This window comes from Pseudophryne corroboree, chromosome 2 (genome assembly GCF_028390025.1).
Source record: "Pseudophryne corroboree isolate aPseCor3 chromosome 2, aPseCor3.hap2, whole genome shotgun sequence".
NCBI classification, from domain to species: Eukaryota; Metazoa; Chordata; class Amphibia; order Anura; family Myobatrachidae; genus Pseudophryne; species Pseudophryne corroboree.
In genome coordinates this window covers 97,055,142-97,069,208 of record NC_086445.1, presented here as the reverse complement: position 1 = coordinate 97,069,208, position 14,067 = coordinate 97,055,142, and the positions used below count along the sequence as shown (strand labels likewise).

The 14,067-nt window shown below is 48.7% G+C and overlaps 1 protein-coding gene across 3 annotated transcripts in view; it reads right to left on the bottom strand.

Moving 5' to 3' along the window:
* Nucleotides 1–14,067, bottom strand: part of DYNC2H1 (dynein cytoplasmic 2 heavy chain 1) — a 1,021,614-nt gene that overhangs the window by 312,227 nt on the left and 695,320 nt on the right. For all 3 annotated transcript variants that reach the window (XM_063951545.1, XM_063951543.1, XM_063951544.1), the window contains one exon: nucleotides 2,158–2,283. In XM_063951545.1, coding sequence (XP_063807615.1) covers nucleotides 2,158–2,283 — 126 coding nt within the window. The remainder of the gene's footprint in view (nucleotides 1–2,157; nucleotides 2,284–14,067) is intronic.

Here is a 14,067-nt window from a genome sequence, read left to right as displayed (position 1 = left end):
ACACACTTTCCAACTACCGACCCATCTCTCTCCTTCCCTTTGCCTCTAAATTTCTTTTAGCGTATTGTCTAAACCTCCTTACTGCCTTTCTTTCCTCCCACTCACTGCCTGACCCATTTCAGTCTGGCATCCATCCTCTCCAATCCACTGAAACTGCCCTCACAAAAGTCTACAAATACCTCCTTGCTCCCAAATCCAATGGCCAGTACTCTCTGATTATTCTCCTTGACCTCTCTGCTGCTTTTGACACTGTGGACCACCGTCTCCTCCTGCAAATCCTACACTCCCTAGGTCTTCTTATCACTGCCCTCTCCTGGCTGTCCTCCTACTGTACCTCTCTGACCATTCTTTATCTGTCTCTCCTCATGACTCCACCTCCTTGCGACTTACACTAACAGTTCGTGTCTCCAAAGGTTCTTGGACCTCTCCTTTTCTCTCACTATATATCCCCTTTAGGTGAGCTCATTTGACTTCCAATATCATCTCTTTGTGATGATATTGAAATCAACCTTTCTTCCTCCCCTCTCTCCTCACTCGTATCTCCAACTGTATCCCTGCTATTTCTTCTTGGTTGTACCAGCGCTTTCTTAAACTTAACATGTCTGAGCTGATCATCTTCCCCCTCTCCCACATAACCTCATCTCCCACAATTTCATTATCTATTCATGGCATTATTATCTCCTCTAGCCCCCAAGTGCGCTGTCTTGGAGTCATCCTTGACTCCTCCCTCTCCTCCAAACCAAGCATTCAGTACCTCTTGCAGCCCTGAATGCTACTAAGACCCTCATCCAACCACTGGTCATCTCTAAATTGAACTACAGTACTCTCCTCCTATCTGTCCCCGCTGACTACCACCTCCCTCCATTCCAATCCATCCTCAATCCTGCTGCTCAGCTCATCTTTCTCTCCAAACGTACTATGTTTGCCTCCCCTCTCTTACAAGCCCTGCACTGGTTCCCCTTCCTCTTCAGTATCCAGTTCACGCTTCTCATACTCACATACAAAGCCCTCATGCATTCCTCTGCCAATTACATCTCTGACCTAATCTCCCTTTACATTCCTGCCCGTACTATTCACTCTACAAATGTACGCCGCCTCTCCTGCCTCCTGAATACTTCCTCACACCTTCAAGATTTTGCACATGCTGTTCCCTATCTCTGGAAATTTCCACCACTCTATACAACTTCAAATGTGCTCTTCTTCATCAAACCCATCCTAACTCTCTGTTCCATACTCCCTGTCTACCCCATGTGTGTCACCCCTGTCTGTCTGCCTCTCCCTTTTAAAATGTAATAAATAATAAGTAGGGCTTTATTTACAGAGCGTCGGGTTGTAAGACTCAATGCTTCAGATCGTGTTTAGACCCAAAATTTAAAAGGTCATTGCTTTTACTAGCAAAACACGGCTTGTAAAATCTTTCCCTTTATAAATTTCAGACATGAACACTATTTGTAGCGTTGGGTTTACAAACCAACAATTCGCAAATAAATACTATCACTTAACATACTAACACATAATGGCAACATAACCGTACAAAAAATAATAGTGACACAAAGATAGTGGACACAAGGGGAGGGAAAAACATTAGGAGGGAGGGCCCTGCTTGCAAGAGCTTGTAGTACATTCTAAAAAGGGAAATGGAGGGGGCGGACGTACAAGGTAGATACGAGGGATAGCAAACATGGAGGGAAGGACTCCCATGAGCATTTTAATCTGCAAGAAAAAAATGCTGTCTGAATCTAGTTTATATTCTATTTTAACAGATAGAGATTTTTTTAGTTTTTATTTGCCCTATACATGTAGCGTTCATAAGACATTAACAGCCAATATCTGATTTTTTTTAACTAACATATACAGTATAATGCTAAAATCAGAAGTGACGCAGCCTATTGCAGGAAACCACTGTATAGTTTGTAAACGACTGATCATAATTAGCTATGATGTCATTGTTTGTACTAAGAGCTCGTTTCTAGTCTCTATTGCTCTGTTTACACAACACTGTTCTTTCATGGAACATTATATGCGACTTAACTAAATATAACATTACTCCCAGATGTCTGACTTAATTGTGGTTTCATGAATGGATAAGAAAAATACCCTAAGAACGATAAGAAAATAAAAATAGATTAATTTGGAAAGTATGTTTGCCAGACTCGCCTTTTCCAGGACTGGCAGCCAAGAGATGACAAGATGCAGGTTCTTCAGGCACAGCCACTCTCCTTCCCGGGCGCATTCTCTCAGTGTCTGTATAGCCAGATCAGCCTGGCCCTGTCCCATCGCCATCTGCAGACACAGACATTAATGCTGGAGGACTTCTCACTGCTTTTCATAACCACTGAAGTCAGCAAATTAATGTACCGTCACATACAGTTCTATATGCTCAATGTAACAAAGGAAATCACTGCAGAAAGCAGGAAGAAACAGCCTGAAAACATAAATACATTGTTTTCTTTCTTCTGCTATATAAGGGAAACTGTGATGGAACTATTTAGTGGTTTCCAAACTCGGTCCTCAAGGACCCCCAACAGTTCATGTTTTCCAGGTCACCCAGCAGGAGCACAGGTGTACTCATTAGTCACTGACACATTTTTAAAAATCCACAGGTGGAGCTAATTATTTCACTTGCGGATGTGTTAGAAGACCTGGAAAACATGAACTGTTCAGGGTCCTCGAGGAGTGAGTTTGGGAACCACTGAGGCAGCCAAAGTACAGTCAATCGCGGAATTTGGGATTGAAAAACAGTTAATCCCGGGATTCCTGGGACACCAGGAATTTGCTCGGGTTAAAAAAAAAAAAAAGATTTTAAACCTACCGGTAAATCTTTTTCTCCTAGTCCGTATAGGATGCTGGGGACTCCGTAAGGACCATGGGGTATAGACGGGCTCCGCAGGAGACATGGGCACTCTAAAGATTTTAGAATGGGTGTGCACTGGCTCCTCCCTCTATGCCCCTCCTCCAGACCTCAGTTAGAGAAACTGTGCCCAGAGGAGACGGACAGTACGAGGAAAGGATTTTTGTTAATCTAAGGGCAAGATTCATACCAGCCCACAACATCCACACCGCATAACCTGGAATATACGCAACCAGTTAACAGTATGAACAAAACAGCATCAGCCAAAGACTGATCTTAACTGTAACATAACCCTTATGTAAGTAACAACTATATACAAGCCTTGCAGAAATATGTCCGCACTGGGACGGGCGCCCAACATCCTCTATGTACTAGGAGAAAAAGATTTACCGGTAGGTTTAAAATCTTATTTTCTCTTACGTCCTAGAGGATGCTGGAGACTCCGTAAAACCATGGAGATTATACCAAAGCTCCAAACTGGGCGGGAGTGTGCGGATGACTCTGTAGCACCGATTGAGCAAACACGAGGTCCTCATCAACCAGGGTATCAAACTTGTAGAATTTTGCAAAGGTGTTTGAACCCGACCAAGTAGCTGCTCGGCAAAGCTGTAACGCAGAGACGCCGAGGGCAGCCGCCCAAGAAGAGCCCACCTTCCTAGTGGAATGGGCCTTTACCGAATTTGGTAACGGCAATCCAGCCGTAGAATGAGCCTGCTGAATCGTGTTACAGATCCAGCGAGCAATAGTCTGCTTAGAAGCAGGAGCGCCAACCTTGTTGGCCGTATACAGGACAAACAGTGCCTCTGTATTCCTAATCCGAGCCATCCTGACTACGTCAATTTTTAAGGCTCTGACTACATCCAGGGACTTGGAATCCTCCAAGTCTCCCGTAGCCACCGGCACCACAATAGGTTGGTTCATATGAAACGATGAAACCACCTTAGGCAAAAATTGAGGACGTGTCCTCAACTCTGCTCTATCCACATGGAAAATCAGATAGGGGCTTTTATGAGACAAAGCCGCCAATTCGGACACCCGCCTTGCAGATGCCAAGGCCAACAACATGACCACCTTCCAAGTGAGAAATTTTAATTCAACTGTTTGAAGAGACTCAAACCAGTGAGATTTTAGGAACTGTAACACCACGTTAAGGTCCCATGGTGCCACTGGGGGCACAAAAGGAGGCTGGATGTGCAGCACTCCCTTTACAAAAGTCTGGACTTCTGGGAGAGAAGCCAATTCCTTCTGAAAGAATATAGATAGGGCCGAAATCTGTACCTTAGTGGAGCCTAACTTCAAGCCCATATCCACTCCTGTCTGTAGAAAATGGAGAAAACGGCCCAAGTGAAAATCTTCCGTAGGAGCATTCTTGGCTTCACACCAAGAAATATACTTCCTCCAGATACGGTGATAATGTTTCGCTGTCACCTCCTTCCTAGCCTTTATCAGAGTAGGGATGTCCTCCTCCGGAATACCTTTCCCAGCTAGGATTCGGTGTTCAACCGCCATGCCGTCAAACGTAACCGCGGTAAGTCTTGGAATACGCAGGGCCCCTGCTGCAACAGGTCCTCCCTGAAAAGAAGAGGCTATGGATCTTCTGTGAGCATCTCCTGAAGATCTGAATACCAGGCCCTTCGATGCCAATCTGGAACAATGAGTATTGTCTGAACTCTTTTTCGTCTTATGATTCTCAATATTTTTGAGATGAGAGGAAGAGGAGGGAACACATAGACCGACTGAAACACCCACGGTGTCACCGCTACTGCCTGAGGGTCCCTTGACCTGGCACATTACCTCCGAAGCTTTTTGTTGAGGCGTGACGCCATCATGTCTATTTGAGGAATTCCCCAAAGACTTGTTATCTCTGCAAAAACTTCTTGATGAAGTCCCCACTCTCCTGGATGGAGATCGTGTCTGCTGAGGAAGTCTGCTTCCCAGTTGTCCACTCCCGGAATGAAGACTGCTGACAGAGCGCTTACGTGATTTTCCAGCCAGCGAAGAATCCTGGTGGCTTCCGCCATTGCCACTCTGCTCCTTGTCCCGCCTTGGCGGTTTACATGAGCCACGGCTGTGACGTTGTCTGATTGAATCAGAACCGGTAGGTCGCGAAGAAGATTCTCCGCTTGTCGTAGGCCGTTGTATATGGCCCTTAATTCTAAAATGTTGATGTGTAGACAAGCCTCCTGGCTTGACCACAGTCCCTGAAAATTTCTTCCTTGTGTGACTGCTCCCCATCCTCGGAGGCTCGCGTCCGTGGTCACCAGAACCCAGTCCTGAATGCCGAACCTGCGACCCTCTGCAGCCACCACAGGAGAGACACCCTGGCCCTGGGGGACAGGCTTATTTTCTGATGAATTTGAAGATGGGACTCGGACCACTTGTCCAGAAGGTCCCACTGAAATGTCCTCGCATGGAACCTGCCGAAGGGGATCGCCTCGTAGGTCGCCACCATTTTTCCCATTACTCGATTGCATTGATGAACCGACACTCTGTTCGGTTTTAACAGGTCTCTGACCATGTTCTGGAGTTCCTGGGCTTTTTCTATTGGGAGAAAAACCCTCTTTTGTTCCGTGTCCAGAATCATGCCTAAGAACGATAGCCGAGTCGTTGGAACCAACTGTATTCTTTGGTAGATTTAGAATCCAGCCATGCTGCTGGAGCACTCTCAGGGAGAGCGACACGCTTTTCCTCAACTGATCTCTCGATCTCACTTTTATCAGGAGATCATCCAAGTACGGGATAATTGTGATTCCCTGCCTGCGCAGGAGCACCATCATTTCCGCCATTACCTTGGTGAAAATCCTCGGGCCGTGGAAAGCCCAAACGGCAACGTCTGAAACTGTCTGACAGCCCTGTACAGCGAATCTCCGGTACGCCTGATGAGGGGGATATATGGGGACACGAAGGTATGCATCCTTTATGTCTAGTGACACCATAAAATCCCCCCCTTCCAGGCTGGAGATAACTGCCCGGAGCGATTCCATCTTGAATTTGAACTTTTGCAAGTACAGGTTTAGGGATTTTAGATTTAGAATGGGTCTGACCGAGCCATCCGGTTTCGGAACCACAAACAGGGTTGAATAGTACCCCTTCCCCTGTTGAACTAGGGGAACCTTGACAATCACTTGCTGTTGACACAGCTTTTGAATTGCAGCTAAAACTGGGGGAGAAGCTGGTAAAGCCGATTTGAAAAATCGGCGCGGATGCACCTCTTCGAATTCCAGCTTGGGATACAATTTCCATCGCCCAAGGATCCACGTCTGACTGAACCCAGACGTGGCTGAAGAGTTGAAGACGAGCCCCCACCGGTGCAGACTTCCTCAATGGAGCCCCAGCGTCATGCGGTGGATTTAGTAGAAGCCGGGGAGGACTTCTGCTCCTGGGAACAAGCCGTGGCAGGCATTCTTTTCCCTCTACCCTTACCTCTGGCGAGGAAGGAAGAGCCCCGACCTCTTCTGGATTTATGCGACCGAAAGGACTGCATCTGATATTGTGGTGTTTTCTTTTGCTGTGAGGGAACATAAGGCAAAAAAGTAGATTTACCCGCGGTAGCTTTGGAAACCAGGTCCGCGAGACCTTCCCCAAATAACACCTCACCCTTGTAATGCAAAACTTTGATGTGTCTCTTTGATTCGGCATCACCCGACCATTGGCGAGTCCACAGGGCTCGCCTAGCAGAAATCGCCATGGCGTTGGCTCTTGAACCTAGTAGGCCAACGTCTCTCTGAGCGTCTCTCATATATAAGACTGCGTCTTTAATGTGACCTAAGGTATATAAAATGTTATCCCTATCTAGGGTATCAATGTCAGCTGACAAGGTATCTGTCCAAGCTGCTACCGCACTACAAACCCAAGCCGATGCTATTGCCGGTCTGAGCAAAGCACCCGTATGTGTATAAATTGATTTTAAGGTAGTTTCCTGTCTGCGATCAGCAGGATCCTTGAGGGCCGCCGTGTCTGGAGATGGCAGCGCCACGTTCTTGGACAAGCGCGTTAAAGCCTTGTCCACCCTGGGCGTGGATTCCCACCATACCCTGTCCTGTGCAGGGAAAGGATACGCCATAAGAATCCTCTTGGGAATCTGCAGTTTTTTGTCTGGAGTTTCCCAAGCTTTTTCAAATAACGCGTTCAGCTCATGAGATGGGGGAACGGTTACCTCAGGTTTCTTTTCCTTAAACATGCATACCTTCGTGTCAGGGACAGAGGGGTCATCTGTGATATGTAAAACATCTTTTATTGCAATAATCATATAATGAATACTTTTGGCTACCCTTGGGTGTAACCTCGCATCATCGTAGTCGACACTGGAGTCAGAATCCGTGTCGGTATCTGTGCCTGCTATTTGGGACAGGGGACGTTTTTGAGACCCTGAAGGGCCCTTTGACACAGTCAAAGCCATTGATTAACTCCCTGTTTTATCCCTGGACTCTGCTTTGTCCAATCTCTTATGTAATAAATCCGCATTTGCATTTAAAACATTCCACATATCCAACCAATCAGGTGTCGGTGTTGCCGACGGAGACACCAAAATCATCTGCTCCACCTCCTCCTTAGATGAGCCTTCCGCTTCAGACATGCCGACACACACGTACCGATACCCCCACACACTCAGGGATATATGTATATGGAGACAGTCCCCCAATAAGGCCCTTTGGAGAGACAGAGAGAGAGTATGCCAGCACACACCCAGCGCCACTGGACACTGGAATAAAATCCCAGTTCGTATTCAGCGCTTTTATATAAATACACTCACTGCGCCAATAAAATGTGCCCCCCCCCCCCCTCTTTTTTGCCTTCTGTAACCTTGTTCAGCAGGGGAGAGTCCGGGGAGCCAGCTTCTCTGCAGTGTGCTGTGGAGAAAATGGCGCTGGTTAGTGCTGGAGGACCAAGCCCCGCCCCCTCACCGGCGGGCTTCGGTCCTGCTCAAATTATTTATACTAGCGGGGGTTTATTAATATACTGCCTCCGCAGTATCTCCTTTATATGCCAGTGTCCCTAGAGGATTTTATTGTTGCCCAGGGCGCCCCCCCTGCGCCCTGCACCCTTACAGTGCCCGCTGTGTGTGTCTGTGTGGGAGCAATGGCACGCAGCGTTACCGCTGCGCGTTACCTCAGTGAAGAACTTAAGTCTTCTGCCGCCTGTGAAGTCTTCTTTTCTTCTTAATACTCACCCGGCTTCTATCTTCCGGCTCTGTGAGGAGGATGGTGGCGCGGCTCCGGGACGAACAGCGAGGGTGAGACCTGTGTTCCGACCCTCTGGAGCTAATGGTGTCCAGTAGCCTAAGAAGCAGAGCCTATCATTTAAGTAGGTCTGCTTCTCTCCCCTCAGTCCCACGATGCAGGGAGCCTGTTGCCAGCAGTGCTCCCTGAAAATAAAAAACCTAACAAAAAGTCTTTTACAGAGAAACTCAGTAGAGCTCCCCTGCAGTGCACCCAGTCTCCTCTGGGCACAGGATCTAACTGAGGTCTGGAGGAGGGGCATAGAGGGAGGAGCCAGTGCACACCCATTCTAAAGTCTTTAGAGTGCCCATGTCTCCTGCGAAGCCCGTCTATACCACATGGTCCTTACGGAGCCCCCAGCATCCTCTAGGACGTAAGAGAAATAGGATTTTGGTTACCTACCGGTAAATCCTTTTCTCATAGTCCGTAGAGGATGCTGGGGGGGGTCCACATTAGTACCATGGGGGGTATAGACGGGTCCACCAGGAGCCATTGGCACTTTAAGAGTTTGAGAGTGTGGGCTGGCTCCTCCCTCTATGCCCCTCCTACCAGACTCAGTCTAGAAACTGTGCCCGAGGAGACGGAAATCTTCGAGAGAAGGATTTTACACAGATAGTGGCGAGATTCACACCAGCTCACACATACAAGGCACATCAAGCTAACTAGCTTGAAAAACTCAGCAACCGCTGAAACATTACTTACCAAGTAACAATGCAGTATTCAACTAAAACAAAGTTGAACTGAACCAAATAACGATAGCAGGAAAACGAAGCGCTGGGCGGGCGCCCAGCATCCTCTATGGACAACAAGAAAAGGATTTACCGGTAGGTAACCAAAATCCTATTTTCTCTTACGTCCTAGAGGATGCTGGGGTCCACATTAGTACCACGGGGATGTACCAAAGCTCCCAGAACGGGAGGGAGAGCGCGGAAGCTCCTGCAGAACTGATAGACCAAACTTGAGGTCCTCAGAGGCCAAAGTATCGAACTTGTAGAACTTTGCAAATGTGTTCGACCCAGACCAAGTTGCTCCTCTGCAAAGTTGTAATGCCGAGACACCCCGAGCAGCCGCCCAGGAAGACCCCACCTTACGAGTAGAGTGGGCATTAACAGACACAGGACATGGCAATCCCGCCGTAGAATACGCATGCTGGATAGTGAACCTGATCCAGCGAGAGATTGTCTGCTTAGAAGCAGGACACCCAATTTTCTTGGGATCATACAGGACAAACAGAGAGTCCGATTTTCTGTGACGAGCAGTCCTCCTCACATAGATTTTTAGAGCCCTTACCACATCTAAGGACTAGGTTGGTTGATATGAAATGCTGACACAACCTTCGGAAGAAACTGCTGATGTGTCCGAAGCTCAGCTCTGTCTTTATGGACAATCATAGGCTTTTACATGACAAAACCCCCAACTCCAACACACGTCTATCAGAAGCTAAGGCCAACAAAGTGACCGCCTTCCACGTGAGAAACTTGACCTCAACCTCCTGTAGAGGTTCAAACCAGTCTAACTGGAGGAACTGCAACACCACGTTAAGATCCCAGGGCGCCGTAGGCGGTACAAAGGGAGGTTGGATGTGCAGAACTCCCTTCAAAAAAGTCTGAACCTCAGGGAGGGGAGCCAACTGTTTCTGGAAGAAAATGGATAGGGACGAAATTTGGACCTTTATGGATCCCAACCTCAGGCCCATATCCACACCTGCTTGCAGGAAGAGGAGAAAACATCCCAGTTGAAACTCCACTGTAGGAAACTTCTTGGACTCACACCAAGATACATATTATTTCCAAATACGATGGTAATGTTTAGACGTTACTCCTTTCCTAGCCTGTATCAGGGTAGGAATAACATTGTTTGGAATGCCCTTCCGAGCTAGTATCAGGCGTCCAACCTCCATACCGTCAAACGCAGCCGCGGTAAGTCTTTATAGGCGAAGGGCCCCTGCTGCAGCAGGTCCTCCCGAAGAGGAAGAGGCCTCGGCTCTTCTAGCAATAGATCCAGAAGATCCGCGTACCAAGACCTTCTTGGCCAGTCTGGAGCAATGAGAATCCTTATGAGCTTTAGCACTCTTGGAATGAGTGGGAGTGGTGGAAACACGTACACCGACTGGAAAACCCATGGAGTCACTAGAGCGTCCACCGCCACTGCTTGCGGGTCCCTCGACCTGGAACAATATCACCGAAGCTCTTGATGAGACGAGAGGCCATCATGTCTATTTGAGGTACACCCCAAAGATCTGTTACCTCCTTAAACACCTCCGGATGGAGACCCCACTCTCCTGGATGGAGATCGTGTCTGCTGAGGAAGTCCGCTTCCCAGTTGTCTACTCCCGGAATGAAGATTGTTGACAGCGCCAACGCGTGTTTTTCTGCCCAGAGGATGATTCTTGTTACCTCTGACATTGCAGCTGCTCTTCATTCCGCCCTGTCAGTTTATGTAAGCCACTGTCGTTACACTGTCCGACTGCACTTGAAGGCCCGATTTCTCAGAAGATGGGCCGCTTGGAGAAGACCGTTGTAGATGGCTCTTAGTTCCAGAATGTTTATCGGCAGGCTGGCTTCCAGACTTGACCACCTTCCTTGGAAGGTCTCCCCTTGAGTGACTGCGCCCCAGCCCCGGAGACTTGCATCCGTGGTTAGAAGGATCCAGTCCTAAATCCTGAACCTGCGGCCCTCCAGAAGGTGAGGTAGTTGCAACCACCAAAGGAGTGAAATCCCGGCCTTTGGTAACAGACGTATTCTCTGGTGCATATGTAGATGGGATCCCGACCACTTGTCCAGGAGATCCAGTTGGAAGGACTGAGCATGAAACCTCCCGTACTATAGAGCCTCGTAAGAGGCCACCATCTTTCCCAAAAGGCGAATGCTTTGATCAACCGACACCCGGGCTGGCTTCAGGACATCCCGGACCATTGTTTATATCACCAACGCTTTTTCCTCTGGAAGAAACACCCTCTGCACTTCCATGCCGAGGATCATTCCCAGAAATGACAACCTCCTGGTTGGTTCCAAAAGTGATTTTGGAAGATTCAGGATCCAACCGTGTTCCCTGAGCAGGTGGGTCGTGAGAACAATGGACTGTAACAGCTTCTCCTTGGACGATGCCTTTATCAGCAGATCGTCCAGATATGGAATTATGTTCACCCCCTGTCTGCGGAGGAGAACCATCATTTCCGCCATCACCTTGGTGAATACCCCCGGTGCTGTGGAGAGGCCAAATGGCAGGGCCTGGAACTGATAGTGACAGTCCAACAGTGCGAATTGAAAATAAGCTTGATGCGGCGGCCAAATCAGAATAAGGAGGTACACATCCTTGATATCCAGGGATACCAGGAATTCTCCCTCTTCCAGACCTGACTTCACCACTCTTAGAGACTCCATTTTGAACTTGAACGCCTTCAGAAAGGGATTTAGCGATTTTAGGTTCAGAATGGGCCTGACCGAACCATCCGGTTTCGGTACCACGAAAAGGTTTGAATAGCAACCTTTGTTTTGCATATGAGGAGGAACCGGTACAATAACCTGTGCCTCCACCAACTTCTGGACGGCTGCCTGCAGGACAGTCCTGTCTGCCAGCAAAGCTGGCAAGCCTGATTTGAAGAATCGGTGAGGAGGGAGATCTTGAAATTCCAACCTGTACCCATGGGACACAATATCTTGCACCCAGGGATCCAGGCCGGACGATACCCAGACGTGACAGAAATGCCTGAGTCTCGCTCCCACCGGCCCCACCTCCGGGGCGTGCAGTCCATCGTCATGCGGAGGACTTTGGCGTACCTGATGCAGGTTTCTGAACCCGCAGCAGCAGGTTTCTTGGATTTGGGATGATCTCCCCTAAAGAAGGTATTGGACAGTCTGGCCTTTCTTGGCTGGGCAGCCCGAAAGGGCTGTGATGCAGTTGAAGAAAAGGGTTTCTTCGTAGCTGGTGCAGCTGAGGGAAGAAAAGGTGACTTACCCGCTGTAGCCGTGGAGATCCACGCATCCAACACTTCCCCAAAGAGAGCCTGACCTGTTTAGGGTAGGGTCTCCACACTTCTCCTGGATTCCGCGTCGGCAGACCACTGTTGCAGCCACAGTCCTCGACGAGCTGAGACAGACATGGAAGAAATTCCTGCAGCCATGGAACCCAGGTCTTTCATGTATTCTACCAGAAATCCTGCCGAATCCTGAATGTTACGCAAAAACAATTCAACATCAGATTTATCCATAGTATCCAAATCTTCAAGTAACGTGCCTGACCACTTTACTATAGCTTTGGAAATCCAAGCACTGGCAATAGTGGGATGTAGTATAGCCCCTGAAGCCGTGTACATGGATTTGAGCGTATAAACAATTTTACGATCAGCCGGCTCTTTCAAGGCGGTGGATCCTGGAACAGGTAAAACCACCCTTTTTGAGAGTCTGGATACCGACGCGTCAACAATGGGCGGGTTTTCCCATTTTTTCCTATCCTCCACAGGGAAAGGAAACGCCACCAGGACCCTTTTAAGGATCTGGATTTTTTTCTCAGGGTTTTCCCAAGCTTTTTCAAAAATAGCATTTAATTCTTTTGATGCAGGGAAGGTTAGCAAGGCTTTCTTATTTTCAGTGAAGTATCAGTAATATTCAGTGTTGTATCAGTAATATTCAACACATCCCTAATGGCCTCTATCATCAACTACACCCCTTTTGCAAGAGATGCTGCCCCCCTCAACACATCCCCATCACCATCCGCAGTGTCAGAATCGGTATCCGTGTCGTCTTGCATAATCTGTGCAAGAGCACGCTTTTGGGAATATACAGCGGTGGGCCCTGAGGTAACAGAACTGGGCCAGACTGCCATAGAGTTCTGTAAAGCCTGAGTTGCAGACTCATTCTGTGCAACCCTAGTAGAAATCTGAGAAAACATAGATTTGATAGAGGATAACCACTCAGGCTCCCTTGCTGGTATCTGTGCTTAAAGAGTGCAATCCTGATTATATGGAATGGGATTATCCTGAGAGGACATATCCTCTGCAGCATATGACACAGAGTCCCTGGACATAGCTTAATGGAGACTATACACACACACACACACACACACACACACACACACACACACACACACACACACACGGGTGGGCAGACAGAGTTTCACCCCCAAGAATGGCAAGAGAGACACAGAGATTGGAGCCAACCCGCACACACCGCTTTTTAGGCAAAGGGAGACCCTAACCCAGGTTACACAGTCTTTACACAGCCTCCCCCCCCCCCCCTTCTACAACCCCCTGGTACCGTGGGAGATAGCTGGAGTTGTTCTGGAGGGACTTGCTCTTAACTGACAGCGTTGTGCAGGCAGGAAAATGGCACTGAACGCTGCTGGGTCCACTCTGAAGAGAAGCTCCACCCCCAAAATGGCGCTGTCTTTTCGCTCTTCAGAAGATTATACTGGCCTGAGGAAAGATGCTGGCAGCGATCCAGGGATCCTGACAGGCTGGAAGGTCAGTATAGGGTGTAGGCGCTGGCTCAGGGCGCCCCTCACAGCGCCGCACTATGTACCGCTGAGCCCCGGAGCGTAGTTAGTACTGTGCTCCATACCCTGTTGCCGCCATCTTCACACCGGCCTCCCGCTTGCTAGGGGGGTTGGTGACTCACTCTCCACCAATCTTCTGGCTCTGTACGGGGGTGGCGGCATGCTGCTGGGGTGAGCGATCCCCTGTGGTGGGGAACGATCGATCCCCTCAGGAGCTCAGTCTCCTGTCAGCGGAGATAGTGGCTCAGACCCTGCAGGGCGGACACTACTCCCCCCTTCCCCCTTAGTCCCACGAAGCAGGGAGGCTGTTGCCAGCAGCCTCCCTGTAAAATAATAAACTCTAAAAACTTTTTCTAAAGAAGCTCTGTAGAGCTCCCCTAGCTGTGACCGGCTCTTCTGGGGGCATATTTTCTAAACTGAGTCTTGTAGGAGGGGCATAGAGGGAGGAGTCAGCCCACACTCTCAAACTCTTAAAGTGCCAATGGCTCCTGGAGGACCCGTCCA